This window comes from Artemia franciscana, chromosome 13 (genome assembly GCF_032884065.1).
Source record: "Artemia franciscana chromosome 13, ASM3288406v1, whole genome shotgun sequence".
Taxonomy (NCBI): domain Eukaryota; kingdom Metazoa; phylum Arthropoda; class Branchiopoda; order Anostraca; family Artemiidae; genus Artemia; species Artemia franciscana.
Window position 1 is genome coordinate 41720637 of NC_088875.1, and position 27061 is coordinate 41747697.

Consider the following 27061-nt stretch of genomic DNA (forward strand, 5'->3'; position numbering starts at 1 on the left):
TAATGATTGCCCTTGAGCTTTGTTGATGGTGATTGCTAATCGACCATTCCCTGTCCCGGTGTCCCGGTCGTCATTTACATCCCCCTGTTTCCCCCGGTGTCCCCGTTGTAGTTGTGTCCCTGTGTCCCGGTCGTCATTTATATTCCCTGTGTCCCGGGTCCCGGTCGTCATTTGTATCCCGGTGTCCCGGTCTGTATATACATTCGTTTTTTAGTTTTGTTTTTCTCCTTTATTTTTTTCCTTTTTTTTTTCTTTTTTAGCTTATTTAGATTTTTAGATTTTTTAGTTTTTTTATTAGTTTTTAGTTTTTTTTTCTTTTTAGTTTTTTTGTCCCGGTCGTCATTTATATCCCCCTGTTTCCCCCGGTGTCCCCGTTGTAGTTGTGTCCCTGTGTCCCGGTCGTCATTTATATTCCCTGTGTCCCGGTCGTCATTTGTATCCCGGTGTACCGGAGTTGTGTCCCTGTGTCCCGGTCGTCATTTATATTCCCTGTGTCCCGGGTCCCGGTCGTCATTTGTATCCCGGTGTCCCGGTCTGTATATACATTCGTTTTTTAGTTTTGTTTTTCTCCTTTATTTTTTTCCTTTTTTTTTCTTTTTTAGCTTATTTAGATTTTTAGATTTTTTAGTTTTTTTATTAGTTTTTAGTTTTTTTTTCTTTTAGTTTTTTTGTCCCGGTCGTCATTTATATCCCCCTGTTTCCCCCGGGTCGTCATTTATACTCCCTGTGTCCCGGTGCTTTGTTGATTGCTAATCGAACATTCCTTTTGTCCTGGTCGCTTTCTCTTTGAGTGTCGTCATTTATTTTTTTCTTTTTTAGTTCTTTTAGTTTTTACCTTTTTTAGTTTTTTTTAGTTTTTAGTTTTTTTAGTTTTTTACCTTTTTTTAGTTTTTTAAGTTTTTTTTAGTTTTTTAGCTTTTTTATTTTTTTTATTAGTTTTTAGTTTTTTTGTAGTTTTTGCCTTTTTTTTTAGTTTTTTTAGTTTTTTAGCTTTTTTATTAGTTTTTAGTTTTTTTTGTAGTTTTTGCCTTTTTTTAGTTTTTTTAGTTTTTTAGCTTTTTTATTTTTTTTATTAGTTTTTAGTTTTTTTTGTAGTTTTTGCCTTTTTTTTCTCTTTGAGTGTCGTCATTTATTAGTTTTTTCCTTTTTTTTTTTAGTTTTTTATTGGTTTTTACCTTTATTTTAGCTTATTTTTCAGTTTTTTCCTTTTTTTTAGTTTTTTTTATTTTTTATTTTTTTTAGTTTTTTACCTTTTTTTAGTTTTTTTAGTTTTTTAGCTTTTTTACTTTTTTTATTAGTTTTTAGTTTTTTTTGTAGTTTTTGCCTTTTTTTAGTTTTTTCAGTTTTTTTTTTAGTTTTTTATTGGTTTTTACCTTTATAGTTTTTTTAGTTTTTTAGCTTTTTTATTTTTTTTATTAGTTTTTAGTTTTTTTTGTAGTTTTTGCCTTTTTTTAGTTTTTTCAGTTTTGACGTCACCTGATCCAGTTTTTTCAGGTGACGTCACCTGACACATCCATCCATCCATCCATCCACAGACAACTTATTTTTATATATATAGATATATATATATATATATATATATATATATATATATATATATATATATATATATATATATATATATATATATATATATATATATGTTTTTAACTACGTAAAACTTGCGAATATACAACATTCTTTGCTGTCCCATTGTCTGTGCATATAAATAGATTGTCAGGTTTACCGACTCTTGAACATGCAACATATAATGGTCCATGGGAAAACAATCCGTATTCAGATCTATACCTCATGATTCTAATGATTGCCCTTGAGCTTTGTTGATGGTGATTGCTAATCGACCATTCCCTGAGTCGCCATCGTCATTTATATATCCCCCTGTGCACCCCGGCGTCCCCTTTGTAGTTATGTCCCTGTGTCCCGGTCGTCATTTATATTCCCTGTGTCCCGGTCGTCATTTGTGTCCCGGTGTTCCAGTCTGTGATTTCTCTTTGAGTGTCCCGGGCGTCATTTATATTCCTTGTGTCCCGGTGTCCCGGTCGTCATTTATATCCCCCTGTGCCCCCCGGCGTCCCCATTGTAGTTGTGTCCCTGTGTCCCGGTCGTCATTTATATTCCCTGTATCCCGGTCGTCATTTGTATCCCGGTGTCCCGGTCTGTATATACATTCGTTTTTTAGTTTTGTTTTTCTCCTTTATTTTTTTCCCTTTTTTCTTTTTTTTCTTTTTTAGTTTATTTAGATTTTTAGATTTTTTAGTTTTTTATTAGTTTTTAGTTTTTTTGTAGTTTTTACCATTTTTTTAGTTTTTTTAGTTTTTTTTTTACTTATGTCCTGGTCGTCATTTATACTCCCTGTGTCCCGGTCGTCATTTGTGTCTCGGTGCTTTGTTGATTGCTAATTTATATTATATTTATATTTATATTTTTTATATTTATTAATATTTTTTTAGTTTTCTTTTTCTCTTATTTTTCAGTTTTTTCCTTTTTTTTAGTTTTTCTTTTTAGTTTTTAGTTTTTTTTTGTTTTTTACCTTTTTTTAGTTTTTTTAGTTTTTTTTAGTTTTTTAGCTTTTTTAGTTTTTTTATTAGTTTTTAGTTTTTTTTTAGTTTTTGCCTTTTTTTAGTTTTTTCAGTTTTTTTTAGTTTTTAGTTTTTTACCTTTTTTTAGTTTTTTTTAGTTTTTTAGCTTTTTTAGTTTTTTTTCTTTTTAGTTTTTTTTTGTAGTTTTTACCTTTTTTAGTTTTTTTTCTTCTTTTGTATTAGTGTGAAATAATTCAGACGTCATATGCGGACAAACACGACGTCACTCGACAGACAGACAGACAGACATAACCAACAAACAACTTATTTTTATATATATTTATTCATATTTTTTTAGTTTTCTTTTTCTCTTTTATTTTTCAGTTTTTTCCTTTTTTTTAGTTTTTTTCTTTTTTAGTTTTTAGTTTTTTTTAGTTTTTTACCTTTTTTTAGTTTTTTTTAGTTTTTTTAGTTGTTTAGCTTTTTTAGTTTTTTTATTAGTTTTTATTTTTTTGTAGTTTTTGCCTTTTTTTATTTTTTTCAGTTTTTTTTAGTTATTAGATTTTTACCTTTTTTTAGTTTTTTTTAGTTTTTTAGCTTTTTTAGTTTTTTTTTCTTTTTATTTTTTTTTGTAGTTTTTACCTTTTTTAGTTTTTTTTCTTCTTTTGTATTAGTGTGAAATAATTCAGACGTCATATGCGAACAAACATGACGTCACCTGATCCATCCACAGATCCACACACAGACAACTTATTTTTATATATATATATATATATATATATATATATATATATATATATATATATATATATATATATATATATATATATATATATATATATATATATATATATATATATATATATATATATATATATATATATATATATCTATATTCACAGGTGGGACATAGGGACACAACTACAAAGGCGCGTAACTAATATGGCGCTTAACGACTTACGCGCGCGGGGGGGCTAGAATATATATATATATATATATATACTAGCTGTTGGGGTGGCGCTTCGCGCCACCCCAACACCTAGTTGGTGGGGGCGCTTCGCGCCCCCCCCAAGCCCCCCCGCGCGCGTAAGTCGTTACGCGCCATAATAGTTACGCGCCATTGTAGTTGTGTCCCTATGTCCCACCTGTGAATATAGATATATATATATATATATGGTTTTAACTACGTAAAACTTGCGAATATACAACATTCTTTGCTGTCCCATTGTCTTTGCATATAAATAGATTGTCAGGTTATCCCCCTGTTTCCCCCGGTGTCCCCGTTGTAGTTGTGTCCCTGTGTCCCGGTCGTCATTTATATTCCCTGTGTCCCGGGTCCCGGTCATCATTTGTATCCCGGTGTCCCGGTCTGTATATACATTCGTTTTTTAGTTTTGTTTTTCTCCTTTATTTTTTTCCTTTTTTTTTCTTTTTTAGCTTATTTAGATTTTTAGATTTTTTAGTTTTTTTTATTAGTTTTTAGTTTTTATTTCTTTTTAGTTTTTTTGTCCCGGTCGTCATTTATATCCCCCTGTTTCCCCCGGTGTCCCCGTTGTAGTTGTGTCCCTGTGTCCCGGTCGTTATTTATATTCCCTGTGTCCCGGTCGTCATTTGTATCCCGGTGTACCGGTCTGTATATACATTCGTTTTTTAGTTTTGTTTTTCTCCTTTATTTTTTTCCTTTTTTTTTCTTTTTTAGTTTATTTAGATTTTTAGATTTTTTAGTTTTTTTATTAGTTTTTAGTTTTTTTTTCTTTTTAGTTTTTTTTGTAGTTTTTACCTTCTTTTTAGTTTTGTTAATTTTTTTTTTTTACTTGTGTCCTGGTCGTCATTTATACTCCCTGTGTCCCGGTGCTTTGTTGATTGCTAATCGAACATTCCTTTTGTCCTGGTCGCTTTCTCTTTGAGTGTCGTCATTTATTTTTTTCTTTTTTAGTTCTTTTAGTTTTTACCTTTTTTAGTTTTTTTTTAGTTTTTAGTTTTTTTAGTTTTTTACCTTTTTTTAGTTTTTTTAGTTTTTTAGCTTTTTTATTTTTTTTATTAGTTTTTAGTTTTTTTGTAGTTTTTGCCTTTTTTTTTAGTTTTTTGTCCTGGTCGCTTTCTCTTTGAGTGTCGTCATTTATTAGTTTTTTCCTTTTTTTTTTAGTTTTTTATTGGTTTTTACCTTTATTTTAGCTTATTTTTCAGTTTTTTCCTTTTTTTTAGTTTTTTTTTATTTTTTATTTTTTTTAGTTTTTTACCTTTTTTTAGTTTTTTTAGTTTTTTTAGTTTTTTAGCTTTTTTACTTTTTTTATTAGTTTTTAGTTTTTTTTTGTAGTTTTTGCCTTTTTTTAGTTTTTTCAGTTTTTTTTTTTAGTTTTTTATTGGTTTTTACCTTTATAGTTTTTTTAGTTTTTTAGCTTTTTTATTTTTTTTATTAGTTTTTAGTTTTTTTTGTAGTTTTTGCCTTTTTTTAGTTTTTTCAGTTTTGACGTCACCTAATCCAGTTTTTTCAGGTGACGTCACCTGACACATCCATCCACACATCCATCCACACATCCACAGACAGACAACTTATTTTTATATAGATAGATAGATAGATATATATATATATATATATATATATATATATATATATATATATCTATATATATAAAAATAAGTTGTCTGTGGATGGATGGATGGATGGATGTGTGGATGGATGTGTCAGGTGACGTCAAAACTGAAAAAACTAAAAAAAGGCAAAAACTACAAAAAAAACTAAAAACTAATAAAAAAAATAAAAAAGCTAAAAAACTAAAAAAACTATAAAGGTAAAAACCAATAAAAAACTAAAAAAAAAACTGAAAAAACTAAAAAAAGGCAAAAACTACAAAAAAAAACTAAAAACTAATAAAAAAAGTAAAAAAGCTAAAAAACTAAAAAAACTAAAAAAACTAAAAAAAGGTAAAAAACTAAAAAAAATAAAAAATAAAAAAAAACTAAAAAAAAGGAAAAAACTGAAAAATAAGCTAAAATAAAGGTAAAAACCAATAAAAAACTAAAAAAAAAAGGAAAAAACTAATAAATGACGACACTCAAAGAGAAAGCGACCAGGACAAAAAACTAAAAAAAAAGGCAAAAACTACAAAAAAACTAAAAACTAATAAAAAAAATAAAAAAGCTAAAAAACTAAAAAAACTAAAAAAAGGTAAAAAACTAAAAAAACTAAAAACTAAAAAAAAACTAAAAAAGGTAAAAACTAAAAGAACTAAAAAAGAAAAAAATAAATGACGACACTCAAAGAGAAAGCGACCAGGACAAAAGGAATGTTCGATTAGCAATCAACAAAGCACCGGGACACAGGGAGTATAAATGACGACCAGGACACAAGTAAAAAAAAAAATTAACAAAACTAAAAAGAAGGTAAAAACTACAAAAAAACTAAAAAGAAAAAAAAAACTAAAAACTAATAAAAAAACTAAAAAATCTAAAAATCTAAATAAACTAAAAAAGAAAAAAAAAGGAAAAAAATAAAGGAGAAAAACAAAACTAAAAAACGAATGTATATACAGACCGGTACACCGGGATACAAATGACGACCGGGACACAGGGAATATAAATAACGACCGGGACACAGGGACACAACTACAACGGGGACACCGGGGGAAACAGGGGGATATAAATGACGACCGGGACAAAAAAACTAAAAAGAAATAAAAACTAAAAACTAATAAAAAAAACTAAAAAATCTAAAAATCTAAATAAGCTAAAAAAGAAAAAAAAAGGAAAAAAATAAAGGAGAAAAACAAAACTAAAAAACGAATGTATATACAGACCGGGACACAAGCTAAAAAACTAAAAAAACTATAAAGGTAAAAACCAATAAAAAACTAAAAAAAAAACTGAAAAAACTAAAAAAAGGCAAAAACTACAAAAAAAAACTAAAAACTAATAAAAAAAGTAAAAAAGCTAAAAAACTAAAAAAACTAAAAAAACTAAAAAAAGGTAAAAAACTAAAAAAAATAAAAAATAAAAAAAAACTAAAAAAAAGGAAAAAACTGAAAAATAAGCTAAAATAAAGGTAAAAACCAATAAAAAACTAAAAAAAAAAAGGAAAAAACTAATAAATGACGACACTCAAAGAGAAAGCGACCAGGACAAAAAACTAAAAAAAAAGGCAAAAACTACAAAAAAACTAAAAACTAATAAAAAAAATAAAAAAGCTAAAAAACTAAAAAAACTAAAAAAAGGTAAAAAACTAAAAAAACTAAAAACTAAAAAAAAACTAAAAAAGGTAAAAACTAAAAGAACTAAAAAAGAAAAAAATAAATGACGACACTCAAAGAGAAAGCGACCAGGACAAAAGGAATGTTCGATTAGCAATCAACAAAGCACCGGGACACAGGGAGTATAAATGACGACCAGGACACAAGTAAAAAAAAAATTAACAAAACTAAAAAGAAGGTAAAAACTACAAAAAAACTAAAAAGAAAAAAAAACTAAAAACTAATAAAAAAACTAAAAAATCTAAAAATCTAAATAAACTAAAAAAGAAAAAAAAAGGAAAAAAATAAAGGAGAAAAACAAAACTAAAAAACGAATGTATATACAGACCGGTACACCGGGATACAAATGACGACCGGGACACAGGGAATATAAATAACGACCGGGACACAGGGACACAACTACAACGGGGACACCGGGGGAAACAGGGGGATATAAATGACGACCGGGACAAAAAAACTAAAAAGAAATAAAAACTAAAAACTAATAAAAAAAACTAAAAAATCTAAAAATCTAAATAAGCTAAAAAAGAAAAAAAAAGGAAAAAAATAAAGGAGAAAAACAAAACTAAAAAACGAATGTATATACAGACCGGGACACCGGGATACAAATGATGACCGGGACCCGGGACACAGGGAATATAAATGACGACCGGGACACAGGGACACAACTACAACGGGGACACCGGGGGAAACAGGGGGATAACCTGACAATCTATTTATATGCAAAGACAATGGGACAGCAAAGAATGTTGTATATTCGCAAGTTTTACGTAGTTAAAACCATATATATATATATATATCTATATTCACAGGTGGGACATAGGGACACAACTACAATGGCGCGTAACTATTATGGCGCGTAACGACTTACGCGCGCGGGGGGGCTTGGGGGGGGCGCGAAGCGCCCCCACCAACTAGGTGTTGGGGTGGCGCGAAGCGCCACCCCAACAGCTAGTATATATATATATATATCTATATATATAAAAATAAGTTGTCTGTGGATGGATGGATGGATGGATGTGTGGATGGATGTGTCAGGTGACGTCACCTGAAAAAACTGGATTAGGTGACGTCAAAACTGAAAAAACTAAAAAAAGGCAAAAACTACAAAAAAAACTAAAAACTAATAAAAAAAATAAAAAAGCTAAAAAACTAAAAAAACTATAAAGGTAAAAACCAATAAAAAACTAAAAAAAAAACTGAAAAAACTAAAAAAAGGCAAAAACTACAAAAAAAAACTAAAAACTAATAAAAAAAGTAAAAAAGCTAAAAAACTAAAAAAACTAAAAAAACTAAAAAAAGGTAAAAAACTAAAAAAAATAAAAAATAAAAAAAAACTAAAAAAAAGGAAAAAACTGAAAAATAAGCTAAAATAAAGGTAAAAACCAATAAAAAACTAAAAAAAAAAAGGAAAAAACTAATAAATGACGACACTCAAAGAGAAAGCGACCAGGACAAAAAACTAAAAAAAAAGGCAAAAACTACAAAAAAACTAAAAACTAATAAAAAAAATAAAAAAGCTAAAAAACTAAAAAAACTAAAAAAAGGTAAAAAACTAAAAAAACTAAAAACTAAAAAAAAACTAAAAAAGGTAAAAACTAAAAGAACTAAAAAAGAAAAAAATAAATGACGACACTCAAAGAGAAAGCGACCAGGACAAAAGGAATGTTCGATTAGCAATCAACAAAGCACCGGGACACAGGGAGTATAAATGACGACCAGGACACAAGTAAAAAAAAAAATTAACAAAACTAAAAAGAAGGTAAAAACTACAAAAAAACTAAAAAGAAAAAAAAACTAAAAACTAATAAAAAAACTAAAAAATCTAAAAATCTAAATAAACTAAAAAAGAAAAAAAAGGAAAAAAATAAAGGAGAAAAACAAAACTAAAAAACGAATGTATATACAGACCGGTACACCGGGATACAAATGACGACCGGGACACAGGGAATATAAATAACGACCGGGACACAGGGACACAACTACAACGGGGACACCGGGGGAAACAGGGGGATATAAATGACGACCGGGACAAAAAAACTAAAAAGAAATAAAAACTAAAAACTAATAAAAAAAACTAAAAAATCTAAAAATCTAAATAAGCTAAAAAAGAAAAAAAAAAGGAAAAAAATAAAGGAGAAAAACAAAACTAAAAAACGAATGTATATACAGACCGGGACACCGGGATACAAATGATGACCGGGACCCGGGACACAGGGAATATAAATGACGACCGGGACACAGGGACACAACTACAACGGGGACACCGGGGGAAACAGGGGGATAACCTGACAATCTATTTATATGCAAAGACAATGGGACAGCAAAGAATGTTGTATATTCGCAAGTTTTACGTAGTTAAAACCATATATATATATATATATATCTATATTCACAGGTGGGACATAGGGACACAACTACAATGGCGCGTAACTATTATGGCGCGTAACGACTTACGCGCGCGGGGGGGCTTGGGGGGGGCGCGAAGCGCCCCCACCAACTAGGTGTTGGGGTGGCGCGAAGCGCCACCCCAACAGCTAGTATATATATATATATATATATATATATATATATATATATCACAGGTTGGACATAGGGAGACAACTACAATGGCGCGTAACTAATATGGCGCGTAACGACTTACGCGCGCGGGGGGGCGCGAAGCGCCCCCACCAACTAGGTGTTGGGGTGGCGCGAAGCGCCACCCCAACAGCTAGTATCTATCTATATAAAAATAAGTTGTCTGTCTGTCTGTGGATCAGGTGACGTCATGTTTATGTGTTGACTGATGTCATGAAATTAGTTGTCGTCATTTTTGCTTTGACGGTGACGTCATTAACGGTATTTAAGACATTTGTTCACGGAAAAATGTTTAATTGTAAAATGACTGAAGAACCTACAATGGCAACAGCCGAGGAAGCTGCTCAAAGAGTTTATGCCAAAAAACTTGCTGCTGATAGAGAAAGTAAGAAAAGAAAGCGTTCCGAGGAATCACAAGAACAGCAAGAAAACAGGCATCACTAAAAAAAAACTAAAAAGAAAAAACACTCAAAGAGAAATTACAGACCGGGACAAAAATGACGACCGAGACAGAGGGAATATAAGTGACGACCGGGAACCTCAAAGAGAAATTACAGACTGGGACACCCGGACACAAATCACGACCGGGACACAGGGAATATAAATGACGACCGGGACACAGGGACACAACTACAACGGAGACGCCGGGGGCACAGGCGGGATATATAAATGACGACCGGGACACAGGGATTGTTCGAATAGAAATTACAGACCGGGACACAAATGACGACCGGGACACAGGGAATATAAATGACGACCGGGACACTCAAAGAGAAATTACAAACTTGGACACCGGGACACAAATGACGACCGGGACACAGGGAATATAAATGACGACCGGGACACAGGGACACATCATTAGAATAATGAGGTATAGATCTGAATACAGATTGTTTTTCCCATGGACAATTATATGTTGCATGTTCAAGAGTCAGTAAACCTGACAATCTATTTATATGCACAGACAATGGGACAGCGAAGAATGTTGTATATTCGCATGTTTTACGTAATTAAAAACATATATTTATATCTATCTCTATTCACAGGTGGGACACAGTGACACAACTACAATGACGCGTAACTAATATGGCGCGTAACGACTTACGCGCGCGGGGGGACTTGGGGGGCGCGAAGCGCCCCACCAAATAGGTGTTGGGGTGGCGCGAAGCGCCACCCCAACAGCTAGTATCTATATATATAAAAATAAGTTGTCTGTCTGTCTGTGGATCAGGTGACGTCATGTTTCTGTGTGGACTGACGTCATGAAATTAGTTGTCGTCATTTTTGCTTTGACGGTGACGTCATTAGCGGTATTTAAGACATTTGTTCACGGAAAAATGTTTAATTGTAAAATGACTGAAGAACCTATAATGGCAACAGCCGAGGAAGCTGCTCAAAGAGTTTATGCCAAAAAACTTGCTGCTGATAGAGAAAGTAAGAAAAGAAAGCGTTCCGAGGAATCACAAGAACAGCAAGAAAACAGACTTGCGGCTAAAGAACGCAAAACCGCGCAGTTAGATGAAAATCCACCTGGACAGCGAGAGTCAAAACATATCAAAACTGAAAATGATAGCGATGATGATTGGGTTTGGGATTTTGACTTGGATAAGGTCATCAATGCCTACCAGATTTAAGTTAAAAAAACAAAGGTTCGTCGATATGTACTTCATAGTGACGCTGAAAAATAAAGAAGAAAAAGAAAACTGAAAAAAGAAAAAAGGTAAAAAACTAAAAAAAAACTAAAAAGAAAAAACACTCAAAGAGAAAGTACAGACCGGGACACAAATGACGACCGAGACAGAGGGAATATAAGTGACGACCGGGAACCTCAAAGAGAAATTACAGACTGGGACACCCGGACACAAATCACGACCGGGACACAGGGAATATAAATGACGACCGGGACACAGGGACACAACTACAACGGGGACGCCGGGGGCACAGGCGGGATATATAAATGACGACCGGGACACAGGGATTGTTCGAATAGAAATTACAGACCGGGACACCGGGACACAAATGACGACCGGGACACCGGGACACAGGGAATATAAATGACGACCGGGACACTCAAAGAGAAATTACAAACTGGGACACCGGGACACAAATGACGACCGGGACACAGGGAATATAAATGACGACCGGGACACAGGGACACATCATTAGAATAATGAGGTATAGATCTGAATACGGATTGTTTTTCCCATGGACAATTATATGTTGCATGTTCAAGAGTCAGTAAACCTGACAATCTATTTATATGCACAGACAATGGGACAGCGAAGAATGTTGTATATTCGCATGTTTTACGTAGTTAAAAACATATATTTATATCTATCTCTATTCACAGGTGGGACACAGGGACACAACTACAATGGCGCGTAACGACTTACGCGCGCGGGGGGGCTTGGGGGGGCACGAAGCGCCCCACCAACTAGGTGTTGGGGTGGCGCGAAGCGCCACCCCAACAGCTAGTATATATATATATATGCTGCTCTGGTAAAGAAAAAAAAAGAAAATTCGATACAAAATGGAATGAAAGAAAAACTAGGAAGAAAACCATATCATGTAACGTCTGTTCGCTCCTGTCTTTACTTAGATTGTCCTGATTGAAATAACTCTTTTGCTGGTGATAAAATTTAAAGTAATAAGGAAGTTGGCAAGAAATGTGTCCCATATTTTGACTATAAACTTTGATTGTTCCATATGCCAAAGCAGATATGCTGGAAATGACGGTCATTTCAGCAGTGTTTAGCTGATATAAGGGGGAATAATCTTATGAAAATGGTAAGATTTTTTTCTCTATGAGTTTCTAATATCTCCTCTTTTCTTTTCCTCTCTATTTCAGTCGTACATGTCTTTTTCCATCTCTTCATTATTTTTTAGTTCTCTTTGTTTCTACAAATGTTAAGATATCTTGTTGGGAAATCTTTCTTTTTCCCTTATGCTTTGTCTCTTCCTCGCGGTTTCTCCTTTTTATTGCATCCTATTTCTCTTCCTCATTTACAACAAAATCTATTCGAGCCAAAAAACTGAATCTGAAAAATTATTAACTATATCACAATGAACGAATAAAAGAAATCGCTAAACATACAGAAATTAAAATAATAATTCACATCAAACTTAAAATGATATATACTGCTATGGATGAATAGATCAATCTTATAAGGATCAGAATCGAATGATTAATCAAACATAAAACGAACAGAAATTATCACAACGAAAATCCGGGGTATTGCCACCTAGACCTTCTAAAGACCAGAGCATCATTTGCGTCTTATTAAAAACGATTTGTTTGACTTTTTTTATTGCATCTATACAACAACAAATAGTATCATAACTATGATTACTAAACATGAAATATTTCTTAAAAAAAAATCCTATTTATATCAATCACACAGACAATTGATGCCTAAATAAAGCTTTTCGAAACGAATTGATTTTTGAAGCAACTGTTTTAGTGTATTAAAGTACTATTTTGAATTAATGAATAAGTTATAATGATTTAACAGTGTTTTTATGTATATTCGAAAGGAAAATGTTTAAAAGGAAGAATTTATGAGAAATATTTACTGCATACTAAACTAATGAAAATAGTTTTAGTGTTCCAACACTATATCATTAATTCTGGAAGTCTCAGTAATTCTTATTTTCCAATGTTATATTGATACAAGAAACGCTATGAACAATATTTTCTATGTAGTAAAGTGCAAATGAAACTCTGATGTTTAAAAAATTTGGTGGAAGGGGTATCCCTACTCTTATCTGTGGTTATTGTTGTTTTAGGATTCATCCATAGCAGCATATGTACTCTTTATTTTTGGTGCAATTAATTAGTCTAATTTCTGTTCGTTTTGGGTTTCTTTTAATATAAAGTAATTTCTGTTCGAAATTGGTAGAGCTAAGTGTGGGTGTAATTAAATGGGCTGGAGTTGCTGGGAGATAAGTCAAACAGGGGACTGAGTTGCATGAAATTGAGCTGAACGACGGTTACATGCACACGACTAGAACGTGATTTTGGAACACTTTGAACGTATTTTGATAACTATGGAATAATTTTTCAATATACCTCACCATTGAATTATGAATATATTATAAGTTCCTATGAAGATAATGGTGTAAAACTTTAAGGTGGATCTGAGATGCAAATCGCCATACCCCATACCCTTCTCCTAAATACAAAATTATGTCCGAAAAGGCTAATGCTGTTAAGGTGAAACTTTTAGCGCATGTTGACGTGGTGTTAAATCAAAAGACACTACGTGCATATAGGTTGTCAAAGAGGCGAATGTATAGTGTCTCAAGAACAGCCAAGGATATTAACGGAAAAGTTTCAGAAAATGCTGAACTAGTCCTAAAGGATTTTGTTGCAGGTCGTATTCCTGACTGATGTGGCGGGTTTGGGAGTAGTGATGGGTCTCCAGCTACTGAAGTAAGTTCATTAGCATAAACGGTTACTATCACTACTACAGGGCCGATGACACCATAATTAACATACTTAGATGAACAACAAATTTGGTCATTAACCTACTTAAAGATAGGTATCCGCCGCTTACCTCGTTTGCATGGTATTCTTGTTTGGGCATGATTAACAAGATGAAGTAAACCGTTTTATTTGATTTCAAATTGGACTAATACAGTTTATGATATAGTACTGGACTTTACTTAGCAGCATCTATATCACATGCATAGTGTCACCACTTTCATGGGAGTGAGTGCTTATATCAACACTTCTTTTAGAGGGACCTTATAGTCATCCATGTCTGACCTCCAAAGGGTCCAATGTCCCCTCCCCCAACCTTTTGCTCCTCTTCTTTTTTACTTTTTTAACTTTGGTTTTTGTATCTTTTTTTTTTACTTAGAAATTTCTTTGACTTTTTTTATATCTTAAAACGATATAAAATATAATTAAAAAAAAAATCACTTGTGATATTTTTGAAATCTATATATATAAAAATAAGTTGTCTGTCTGTGGATCTGTGGATCAGGTGACGTCATGTTTCTGTGTCGGCTGACGTCATGAAATTAGTTGTCAGGTGACGTCATGTTTCTGTGTCGGCTGACGTCATGAAATTAGTTGTCGTCATTTTTGCTTTGACGGTGACGTCATTCAAGTTATATAAGACATATGTTCACGTAGAAATCTATTAATGTTTAAGTTTACAATGACTGATGAAGATGCTCAGAGTCTATGCCAAAACACTTGCTGCTGATAGTTCCTCGGCACGCTTTCTTTTCTGACTTTCTCTATCAGCAGCAAGTTTTTTGGCATAGACTCTTTGAGCATCTTCATCAGTCATTGTAAACTTAAACATTAATAGATTTCTACGTGAACATATGTCTTATATAACTTGAATGACGTCACCGTCAAAGCAAAAATGACGGCAACTAATTTCATGACTTAATTTCAGAACTTAATTTCTGTGTTGACTGACGTCATGAAATTAGTTGTCGTCATTTTTGTTATAACGATGCTTAGTACGCCCGGGACACTCAAAGAGAAATCAGAGACTGGGACACCGGGACACAAATGACGACCGGGACACAGGGAATATAAATGACGACCGGGACACAGGGACATAACTACAAAGGGGACGCCGGGGTGCACAGGGGGATATATAAATGACGATGGCGACTCAGGGAATGGTCGATTAGCAATCACCATCAACAAAGCTCAAGGGCAATCATTAGAATCATGAGGTATAGATCTGAATACGGAGTTCCCATTGACCATTATATGTTGCATGTTCAAGAGTCGGTAAACCTGACAATCTATTTATATGCACAGACAATGGGACAGCAAAGAATGTTGTATATTCGCAAGTTTTACGTAGTTAAAAACATATATATATATATATATATATATATATATATATATATATATATATATATATATATATATATATATATATCTATATTCACAGGTGGGACATAGGGACACAACTACAATGGCGCGTAACTAATCTGGCGCGTAACGACTTACGCGCGCGGGGGGGCTTGGGGGGGGCGCGAAGTGCCCCCACCAACTAGGCGTTGGGGTGGCGCGAAGCGCCACCCCAACAGCTAGTACTAAAGAAGAATGATATAGATATGTTAGTTGTGGTTTTTCCTATTAGAAAAATAATTTTTGTTGTGACATTTTTTTTACTTTTTTTTTTTAATTAGAAATTTTTTCAACTTCTTTCTTTCATGTCGTAAAATGACATTATAAGACGTGAAATAATAAATATGGTATAATAGAGTCTAAAATAGATGAATGAGGTTTTTACCAAAGTCTGAGAGAGATGAATCGGATTCTTTTTAGGGTTAGAGACGTTTGAAGTGGGAATTTATCAAGACTCAGTCAAACACAGACCCTACTATCAGCTCACAAGTGGTATACTAGAGACGAAAGTAGATGAATTAGATTTTTACCATAGTCTGAGAGAGATGAATTGACATCTTTTTACTGTTATAGACACATGAAGAGGGGATTTATCAAGATTCAGTCAAACGCAGACACTAATATCAGCTCAAAAGTGGTACAAAAGAGTCTGAAATAGTTGAATTAGGTTTTTACCAAAGTTTAAGAGACATGAATCGAATTCTTTTTAGTGTTTGAGACATATGAAGTGGGAATTTATCAAGACTCAGTCAAACACAGACCCTACTATCAGCTCACAAGTGGTATACTAGAGTCGGAAGTAGATGAATTAGATTTTTACCATAGTCTGAGAGAGATGAATTGACATCTTTTTACTGTTATAAACACATGAAGAGGGGATTTATCAAGATTCAGTCAAACACAGACACAAAATTCAGCCCAAAAGTGGTACAAAAGAGTCTGAAATAGTTGAATTAGGTTTTTACCAAAGTTTAAGAGAGATGAATCGAATTCTTTTTAGAGTTTGAGACATACGAAGTGGGAATTCATCAAGATTCGGTCAAACACAGACACTAATATTAGCTCACAAGTGGTATACTAGAGTCTGAAATAGGTGAAATAGGTTTTTACCAAAGTCTAAGAGAGACGAATCGAATTCTTTTTAGAGTAAGAGACATATGAAGCAGGAGCTTATCAAGATTCAGTCAACCTCAGACATTACTAACAGCTCACAAGTGGTATACTAGAGTCTGAAATAGATAAGTTGGGTTTTTACCCTAGTTTGAGAGAGATGAATTGAAATCTTTTACAGTTAGAGACATATGAAGTGGTGATTTTTTCAAGATTGAGTTAATTACACACGCTAATATCAGCTCAAAAGTGGTATACTAGAGTCTAAAATAGGTGAATTAGGTTTTTACCAAAGTCTAAGAGAGATGAATCGAATTCATTTTACAGTTAGAGACATATGAAGATGGAATTTATCAAGATTCAGTCAAACACAGACACTACTATCGGCACACAAGTGGTATACTAGACTCTGAAATAGATTAATTAGGTTTTACTTAAGGCTGAGAGAGATGGTCAGATTCTTTTTAGAGCTAGATACATATGAAGTGGGAATTTACCACGATTCAGTCAAACGCAGACACTGCTATCAGATCACAATTGGTATACTAGAGTCTGAAATAGATGAATTAGGTTTTTACCATAGCCTGAGAGAGATAAAATCGAAATCTTTTTTACAGTTAGAGACATATGAGGTGAGAATTTAACAATATTCAGTCAGACACAGATACTACTATCAGCTCACAAGTGGTATACTAGAGTCTGAAATATATGATTTAGGTTTAAACCAAAGTCCGAGAGAGATGAATCGGATTCATTTTAGAGCTAGAGACATATGAAGTGGAAATTTAGCAAGATTCACTCAAACACAGACATTACTACCAGCTCAGAAGTGGTATACTAGAGTCTGAAATAGGTGAATTAGTTTTTCACCATACAGACACTACTATCAGCTCACAAGCGGTATACTAGAGTTTGATACTCGTGAATTAGGTCCTAACCAAAGTCTGAGACTCCAAACTCTTTTGGAGTTACAAACATATGAAGTGGTAATTTCTCAAGACTCAGTAAAACACAGATATATGAAGATTCAGTCAAACACTGACACAACTATCAGCTCACAGTGCTATACTAGAGTATGGAATATGGTGAATGAGGTTTTTACCAAAATCTAAGGGAGGAATTCTTTTCAGAGTTAGAGACATAAAAAGTGGGAATTTATTAAGATTCTGTCAAACACAGACGCTACTATCAGCTCAAAAGTGGTGTACTAGAATATGAAATAGATGAATTAGGTTTTTACCATGGTCTGAGAGAGATGAATCGAATTCTTTTTAGAGTTAGAGACGTATGAAGGGGGAATTTATCAAGATTCAGTCAAACACAGAAACTACTACCATCTCATGAGTGGTATACTAGAGTCTGAAATAGATGAATTAGGTTTTTACCAAAGTCTGAGAGCGATGAATCGGATTCTTTTTAGAGTTAGAGACATGTGAAGTAGGAATTTATCAAGATTCAGTGAAACTCAAACACTGTCACCATGACACTTTTGACCGAAAATGGGTACGGGCCACCAACACCATATCAATGTCGCAAAGAATCTGCAACCAATAGCCGATGGAAATATGCGTATTCAGACTCGAGGTTTCCACTTCGATCATCAAGAGATGTCATAAAGGGTCTAAACATTTTGAAGCTCACAGGAAACCCTGACTCGGCAGATGATACTGACAGCTCTGCCTTCTTAATGGAAAAGAAAAACCAAGTGGCCTGGTAAAGTTTGCCATAACGTCGTTAAAAAGCTATTGAACTGCTTTCAAAAGTATAGTAACAAACTGGACAAAGCGTGGCTGGAGTTAATTTGACTGCGCATAGAACAAACAACCCAATGGAAATATTTTGTCCAGTAGCTTCTTTATGTCAAGCGCATCCAGGTTGAAAAAAGGACGTTTTTGCAATAATTGAGGAACTTCAAATGGCAGTAAGTTGAAGCTTAGGGAATTTTGAACTAAATCAAATGACACTATATGCAGGTCCGGTTGTCAAAATTGCGTATCTTGAATATCTTTGGATGGCTGAGGGTATTGATTTGGAACTTTCAGGGCGTTTTGAAGGGTTTTTTGAACTAAATAATAAGAAATTATATACATCAATGCTGTCAAAGATGTAACTGCAATATCTCGGGACCAGCTAAGGATATGAAGTTGAAACTTTCAGGGACTGTTGAACTAAATCAAAAGACACTATGTATGGTACATCCAGGTTTTCATCACGGCGTATCTGCAATCCCTCAAGAATAGCTATTCACTTACTTAGTTACTTGTACTTGTTGCACGTTCAAGCCGCATCCAGGCTCATCGTGGCACCCAGCAGAAGACGACATAGTTCTTCCAGAGATTTTGCTTAAGGGAGGCAGGATCCATAATCTCAAGCCAGCGACGATGCAACTTCGCCCAAATTTTCGGAAGCCTCCAATAAGTTCAAGGTCCATCTTGACTGTGGTAAGCCCCATTTTCTTCTGTCCTCCTGTTTTCTCCCTCCATGCTGGTAGTGGAAGACATTTTTTACTTATTCTCTTCTGATATCTGAATGGTGTTGCCAAACCCCTCAGACGTCTTATTTTGATTAAATAAAAAAATCAAGTTTTTTAATTGAAAGTAAGGAGCAATATTAAAACTTAAAACGAACAGAAATTAAAAAACTTATATAAAAGGTGCTTGTCCTCCTCAACGCCCCGCTCTTTACGCTACAGTTTGACTCTTTCTCTTAACTCTACTTTTTAAAACAGTAAGAAACCTTAGCGTAAAGAGCAGGGCGTTGAGGAGGAAAAGCCCCTTTTATATACGGAGTAGTCTCTGTTCGTTTTAAGTCTTAATGTTGCTCCTTACTTTCATTTAAAACAACTTGTTTTTTTTATTTAATTTCTGGAAGTTTTTGAATTAATGCATGTTTTGATCTTGGTTATCCGCACATAAATAATTATACCGAATTTGCATTTTAATTAATTGCAATTAATCGGAAGATTTTGAAAAAAAAGGAGCGAGGGAGGAGGCCTAGTTGCCCTCCAATTTTTTGACTACTTAAAAAGGCAACTAGGACTCTTAATTTTTTACGAACGTTTTCATAAGTAAAAAATATACATAACTTCCGAATTAACTTACGTAGCAAACTTTTATATTCGTATGTTGTTATTGCGTATATGTGGGGGCTCACCCCTCTTCGATACCTCGCTCTTTACACTAAAGCTTAATTTTTGTCCCAATTCCTTAAGAATGACCCCTGAATCACAAAAGCCGTAGAGTAAATAGTTGAAATTACTAAAAAGACTTTAGCGTAAAGAGCGAGGTATTACGGGAGGTAAACCCCTCATATGCGTAATAATTTTTGTTCGTTTTAATTTTTAATGCTGCTCCTCACTTTCAGTAGAAAAATTTTTCATATTTATTTTTTCCTCGTTTTTTAAATAATGCTAGAAAATCCTGCGCCCCCTCCATTGAAAGTCTCTTCCCCCATGAGAAGTTCCTCCATGGAAGCATCCACCCACGTAACTCTCCCCCCTCAAATCTCTTCCTCAAACCAAAAAAATCCCCCTGAAAATGTCTGTACACTTCCCAGTAACCATTACTGTATATAAACACAGGTCAAAGTTTGTAGCTTGCTGCCCCTCCCACGGGGACTGCGGGGAAGTAAGTCATCCCAAAAGATATAGTTATTATGTTTTTCGATTATGATGAATAAAATGGCTATCTCAGAATTTTGATCTGGTGACTTTGGCGAAAAACTGAGCGTGGGAGGGGGCCTAGGTGCCCTCCATTTTTTTCGGTCACTTAAAAAGGGCACTAGAACTTTCCATTTCCGTTAGAATGATTCTTCTCGCAAGATTCTAGGACCACTGGGTCGATACGATCACCCCTGGGGAAAAAAAAACAACACCAAAAAAACAAATAAACACGCATCCGTGATCTGTATTCTGGCAAAAAATGTGGAATTCCACATTTTTATAGATAGGAGCTTGAAACTTCTACAATATGGTTCTCTGATACGCTGATTCTGATGGTGTGATTTTCGCTAAGATTGTATGATCTTTAGGGAGTGTTTCCCCATATTTTCGAAAATGAGGCAAATTTTCTCAGACTCGTAAGTTATGATGGGTAAAATTAATCTCGATGAAACTTATATGTTTAAAATTAGCATTAAAATGCGATTCTTCTGATGTAACTATTGGTATCAAAATTCCATTTTTTTAGAGTTTCAGTTACTATTGAGCCGGGTCGCTCCTTACTACGGTTACTTACCCGGTGTCCACCGGTCGAGGAGGACCGTAATTTTAAAATGTGTAAGGCCAAATGGGATGAAACACAGATATAGAAAGACACACAGATAAGCAAAGCGTCAAACTTTGACTTTGAAGTTAAATTTAGACATGGAAAAGAAAACCTTATTTGAAGACAAAGAGTTTTGAAACAAAGAAGCTTTGAAAAGGAAAAAGTCCATTCGTTATATCAAAACATAGATGTAATACTTTTTGTGCCACTCCTATAGTCTTCCCGTGGTAAGGAGTAGATTTATCTCTGCTTTGCCCAGGGTTTGTTCCCAGCTGCCGCAAGGTTTGGCGACAGGTTTGCACTTTGTCTCTGTAAAAAACGTCCCGGCAATTAACGTTGGAATTTTTCTCCGCAACACCCACTTTCAATGGCTCTGAAGTATATTTATCCCCCCACAATCTACCTTTTAAATGTAATAATCACGAGCATATTCAAACGTGCCTTTATGTTTCTGTCTCTGCCCTTTGAATTTTCTAACAAAACTGAACTTTTCCCTGGCTCCAAGACCAATGTCTTGACAATTTAATAAAAAGCACTTGAGATTAGGCTTTACTTAAAGGAATTGCAAGCAATAAGAAACATAATCTTTTTCTATTAAAATGAGAATAATTCCAAAAAAATGGAAAAATTCAGTAAAATTGTTTTCAATATGAAGACAAAATAAAAAAGTTTAAAAATGAGGTAAAACGTACCGACATACCAGAACCCTTTCAATAGGAATATCCCTTTTGAAGAATAATTAAAAAAAAAACTCCAAAAAATGAATTTTTCAAATAAAGGTAAAGAGCTACTCGAACCTAAGACGAGCAGAAATACAGTAAACTAATAACCCATACTGAAAATGAGCAGAAATTATTATAAATGAGGTACAGTACGAACGAAAATTACAAAGAATAATCAAGTCAGACTTAAAACGAACAGAAATTAGCAAAAAACAGGAGTAGGGCTAACTTCCCCTAAGCCTTCTAATGGCTAAATCGTCTTATGATCTTTGTCCAAAATAATTTTTATTTCGAACAGTGTAGTTTGTGGTTTTTATTTGGCAAAATATCAATAAAATAAAGAAAATCCCCATTCTAACCAATATTACTGAAGAAAATTGTGAAATTACAGTGTCTGTTTAATATGTAATGATATTCATTCCCATCGTTATCGTAGATTTAGTTATCGCGTGCATGTTCAAATGTACCTTGTCCTTAAAATATGAATCAAGTTTTTATTTCAACATTCACAAATAAATAAATAAAATACAACACTTTCGCGCTGGGGAAAACCTATAAGGGCTTTTATTGGCGCGAAAGTCCACATATCTACTTACCTATAATAACAAATCCAATCTCTCTTACTCATTAATACACAACTCTCCCTCCCCCTTTCATTCCTCCCAACCCCACCATACCCTCCTGACCACCCTTACCTCCCTAGCCCACCCGTAACTCAGAAAGAAATAAATTAATTATGTACTCAGGTTATAACTAAATCCATGTAGAAATAAGACAAACGGATTAGGGGGGGGGGATGTTGAACCTGCTTCCGATGTGGTAATTTCTGTTCCAGTTAGACCTACTCCTGTTTTAAATAATTTCTGTACGTTTTAGGTTTGAATTGAGTATGCATTTATAAAGATTTCTGCTCTAAGTCTAAACTATTATTTGACTTTATTTCTGTTCGGCTTAGGTTTGAGAAACTTCTTTTCAAGTTTCTTTTTCTAAATCAATGTTTATTTTATTTCTGTTTATTTTCTTTAACATTGCTTTTTTATTGGTTAATAAAAGCTTGGAAAGTTTTGTCTGTTTCTCTGCTTACGATTGAAATTTTGGCCGGCTAATTATACTTTGGTACAATTTCGAGGCAAACTTTAATAATGGCTTTACTAAAGAATTTTGATGGGGTGGGAGAGCGAATATTTTATTCAAGTAAATGCATTAACAGTCTGCGTGATTTTTACCTTCTATAGGGCTGAGACCATCATGACCCATCCTCTTACAGCACTGAATATAGACGAATACTGACCGATCATTTTATTATAAGAAACTTGTTCTAATATGTTTTCTTTTAACTGCTTATTTATTTAAATGAATACGCTTGTTTAAAAAAAGTAGGCCGTCAAGAATCAATGCAACAAGATTCGCTTGGAGTTAAGATTCCCTTGGTTTTAAAATTTTGATTAAGGTGTCTTCACGATCTAAAAATTTAAGCAGATTGGTATAAAAAATAAAATTTTCTACTAAGAATCTATACAACCACATTTTTCGTCAAAAATTTTTTGTCCTTGATAAGCTTCATTCTACATCCCGCAAGCTCCGTCCCAGAGGCCAAAATTCAAAATTTACTTGACTCCCTTGTCCAATTTGCCCAGAAAGTTTCAGCTGAGTGCCTTAAGCCGTTAATTTGTACCCTTAAGCGTACCTGGGATATAAGAGATATGCTCGTATGATAACCTGTGCACGTGTAGTGCCTTTTCATTTGGTTCTAAGCCCCCCCCCTCAACATTTCCTGAAGGTTTCATCTTAATACCATTACCCGTTTCTGAAATATCTCATATAGCCGTTTTGACGACCTGGATGCAAACAGTATCTTTTGACTTAGTTCAACATCATCCACATACCCTGAAAGTTCCACCGAAAACTATGCGGACGGCTTTGATGGATGAAACCCCTTTGACCTTAAATGGTAGTCAAATCGAGGACGTTCAATCGTTCAAATACTTTGGCTCAATAAGAAAAACAATCGGGGAGTCCTCAAAGGAAATTCCGAGTCGCATATCATCAGCGTGGAACACCTTTCTACTGCTGAAGAACTCCCTTTTTAAGCGCAATGAAATCTCATTAAGCACAAAGTGGTGAGTCTACAAATTCATGGTACTCTCTGTAGTTCTCTATGGGTGTGAAAATTGGTCTCCAGACAAAGGGGAAGAGTTGAACTTGAACATGTTCCATCACAGATGCCTACGATATATACTAAGCACTCACCCAGCCTATCTGGAACGAATTTAGTGGAAGATGTATCAAACAGTTCGTGGTAGCAAGATGGTTGTCAACAAATTTTGATAAGATGTCTTGTGAGTGGGCAGTGAAAATGAGCATAAGGGATTTTTCGCTGTCTGATTACTTTCAACTCCTAAAACAGAACTAGAAGCTTTAATTCCCGATCGAATGACCTATGAGGTTTTAACGACCGCCATTTCTATACAAAGCTCCCAGGAAAACGAATAGTGCATTACAGGCATATGGCTCTATTTAATCTGCGGTAGAACGCTGTCTCTTATTTTTTGAATTAGAGGAATGAAACAGTGTATCAATAAATAATAGAAAATGTCTATTATGATATTAGTAAAAACAATAAAGGGAAAGATTACGAATTAAATTCCATTTACAATAGTTTAATTAGAAAAAAAAACGTCGCTTATAATGCTAATATTGAAAATGAAATTTTAGATTCAGAAATTCAATACATAAGAAGTTTGAACTTACCTCGTAAAGTTCGCTATAACCGAATAAACTTTGAAAATATTAATCATTATTTAATTGAGTATTGTTTAGATTTAAAAAAAAATGAAAAATACTAAAAGGTATTCCTAGAATCTAGAGGAAGGGGCAATTATTCTCCCGCCCCACAAACTATGGCCCCTGATCGATTGGAATTTGGCTGTCTTCCGCCTAAACCTAGTAGCTATATTTTTTGTATTTTTGAGGAAGACGAAAAATAGGGATTCTTGTTTTTTTTAGGGGGGAGCACAACGAAAATATGAAGATATGGAATTTCATCCATAGATTTTCCAGCCTGCTTTCTCCTCGTCTCTGCCTCTGTTTTCTGCCGGACGTTGATACTGGTTTTGTAATGCTGGTATATCCGTGCTATGTTAAAGCTGTTAAAAGCTGGCGAAACCTGTTTCTACCCTTTGGTTTTAAGGTCATATACTAAAGAATATAGCTGATAGAAAAATTATGACGGTATGTAGAGAATAGCGAGTCCATATCCAACTTGAAAACGCATTTTTATGCACATACAAAGTTTCGACAGAGGGCAGCTGAATTGTGTAGAGCGTATTCTAATAATGATTTCCACACAATTGTGTGGAATTGTCTTAATTTTTTTTCTCATCTTTTTGTGGTTTCCTTGTATATCTTGGTATATAACTTGTATATTTTCATGTTCTTATTTCTTAATAAATGTTTCCAGATATGGAGCCAAAATATTTCCTTTTTTTTGTATATTTTATTCACTACCCCGATTGAATCTATATTTTTACCGATTATCTATATATTTTTCCTTTTAGTTATAATTATAAGGCTGACTGCCCCAGGAAATTATCTATGCAGACTTTATTCCAGGGATTGGGGAAAAGACACAGAAAAAAAGCATCTAGAACAGTGTTACTCAGTTTAAAATAGTAACTAATTGTGAGACTTTGGCGTTTCTCGTTCTTCCTGGACAAGGGGAGGGTTGTTTGCTGCCCCCTTAGAGGGCAATTACGAATCTCGTGATGCTTAAAATAAAGAAACTTCTTGTACAAAAAAATATTAGTCCAAAATCTGCATAAATGGCTGATTAAGGGAGATTTGATGAAAACTAGCAAACGAATTCCCAAAATAACTTTACCCTGGGCTCAAACAATTGCGTTTTACGTCAAGAACACCGGTTTTTCTCGTTTTGTTAGAATTCGTATGTTTCTTGCTGTAATTTCATACGTTATGACCGTTCAACGATTGCGTTTAAATATTTCTACTAACTTGTTGAAAACGCATCCATGAAAACAAGAATTCTACCGAATTCTATGTTCCTAACTTTGTCATTTGTATTTTAAACGGTGGAAGGTGGAATAAGCCGATTCGACATGAATAGTTAGGCACTTTGGCTGTATCTGTTATGCGAGAGCCGTTTCAAGCTCCATAAAAAAAGAAAAGTAGTTTTGTAAACTCAAAGTTAATGGTAAGGAAACAACATTTTCAGTTATATTTGATATTTTTCAGATATTCCCCTACCTCTTGTGCTTGACTACATTTGTAGCAGCGAAAGACCCAACAATGGTACTATTTGACGGTCTATCAAAGTTTCTTATGAACTCGAACTATAATGATATTGCTGGACGTGCTTTGAACAGTCGACAAGAACGTCCTCAAGACAACATGTTCAACAATGCTGTTGAAGTTGACTCAAATTGCATCCATTTGGTCCCAAAGAACTGCAGGTGTAACGGAGGACCTTCGAACTGCCCCAAGAAATGCCATATAAGTTATTGCTGTGACAGAGAGAGAGTATGCGAACAACTGTGTGAAGATTCTGAGGATGATGATGATCAGGATGACGAAGAAGATGGTACAGAATGTCCACCTGTCAATGGCAATGGAGGATCGAATGGTGGTAGCACTGATGGTGGTGAACAAGATTTTGATGACGACGATGGAAATGGAAGCAACAGTAATGGCGATGATGAAAATGGGAGCAATAGCGGCAGTCCCGGAAATGGGAATAATCCAGAAAATGGAAATAATCCCGGAAATGGAAGCAATGAAAGTGGAAGTAATGAAAGCGGAAGCGATGAAAACGGTGAACGTACCCCAGTCGGTCAAAACAAAGGCAGAAAGAAGGACGGAAACCACCGCGGAAACAAAAAGAACAGCCGTGGCTAGGAGTTTGAGTGATTTAAGTATTTTTTAAGTCCTTTATAGCAATAAAAAGAACTAGTTTTTCAACAAAGAATAAAACAAGTTTGTTGTACTAGATTTTATATACGTAATAAAAATAAAAACATTTTATATAAATTTGTATTTATATATGTACATATGTATGTATATATATATATATATATATATATATATATATATATATATATATATATATATATATATATATAAACATAACTGTTCGTAGGGTTCGTAGTGCCCGGGTAAAAACTAATTACAGCGCTCCCTCCCGACTGAAATATTAACACAAAAAAACCCAACCAAAGTGAAAAATTTGATCAAAGCGGGTAATCCCCGGCAGCGCCCCTCCCTCTGCGGTGCCCGGCGCAGCTGCTCCGCCCCTAGGAAACACTCCAGAATTACACATAGCCAATTTTGTAAAGCAACTTCTATCCCCCTTTTCTCTATCATCATAGAAATACTATCTTTTTTTTAAACAAAAGGCAACGGGCAGAAGAAACATGGATGCCAGTTAAATCTAGAGAAATAAGCTCCTCCCGGTAGAGAAGACAGCCAACAAGTTTGGCTGGTTTTTGAAGTTCAACGGAAGCTTCGTTTGCCAGAACAAGACCTAACATAAGAGAAGCACATGGGCGTACGATGGGGGGAGGGTGAGTTATCTCCCTAGAACTTGAAATTTACACGAGATTTGGCTGAAAAAGCAGTTAAAAAAGGTAGATGGCTAGAAAAAGTTGATAAAAGGTAGATGGTTGAAAAAGCTGGAATGACCGAATAAAAGTCAAACAAGAAGCAATTATCCATAATGCCT

At 34.2% G+C, this 27061-nt stretch overlaps 1 protein-coding gene across 2 annotated transcripts in view; it reads left to right on the forward strand.

Annotated features, from left to right (window-relative positions):
- Nucleotides 1–26370, forward strand: part of LOC136034951 (N66 matrix protein-like) — an 83234-nt gene extending 56864 nt beyond the window's left edge. Inside the window, exons 1-2 of one of the 2 annotated variants that reach the window (XM_065716495.1) lie at nucleotides 12004–12133; nucleotides 25579–26370. In XM_065716495.1, coding sequence (XP_065572567.1) covers nucleotides 12125–12133; nucleotides 25579–26238 — 669 coding nt within the window. In that variant the 5' untranslated portion in view covers nucleotides 12004–12124 and the 3' untranslated portion in view covers nucleotides 26239–26370. Of the gene's footprint in view, nucleotides 1–12003; nucleotides 12134–25578 lie in introns of those variants that run through there. The other variant, XM_065716496.1, reaches the window with a different exon arrangement.
- The last annotated feature ends 691 nt before the right edge of the window (nucleotides 26371–27061 follow it).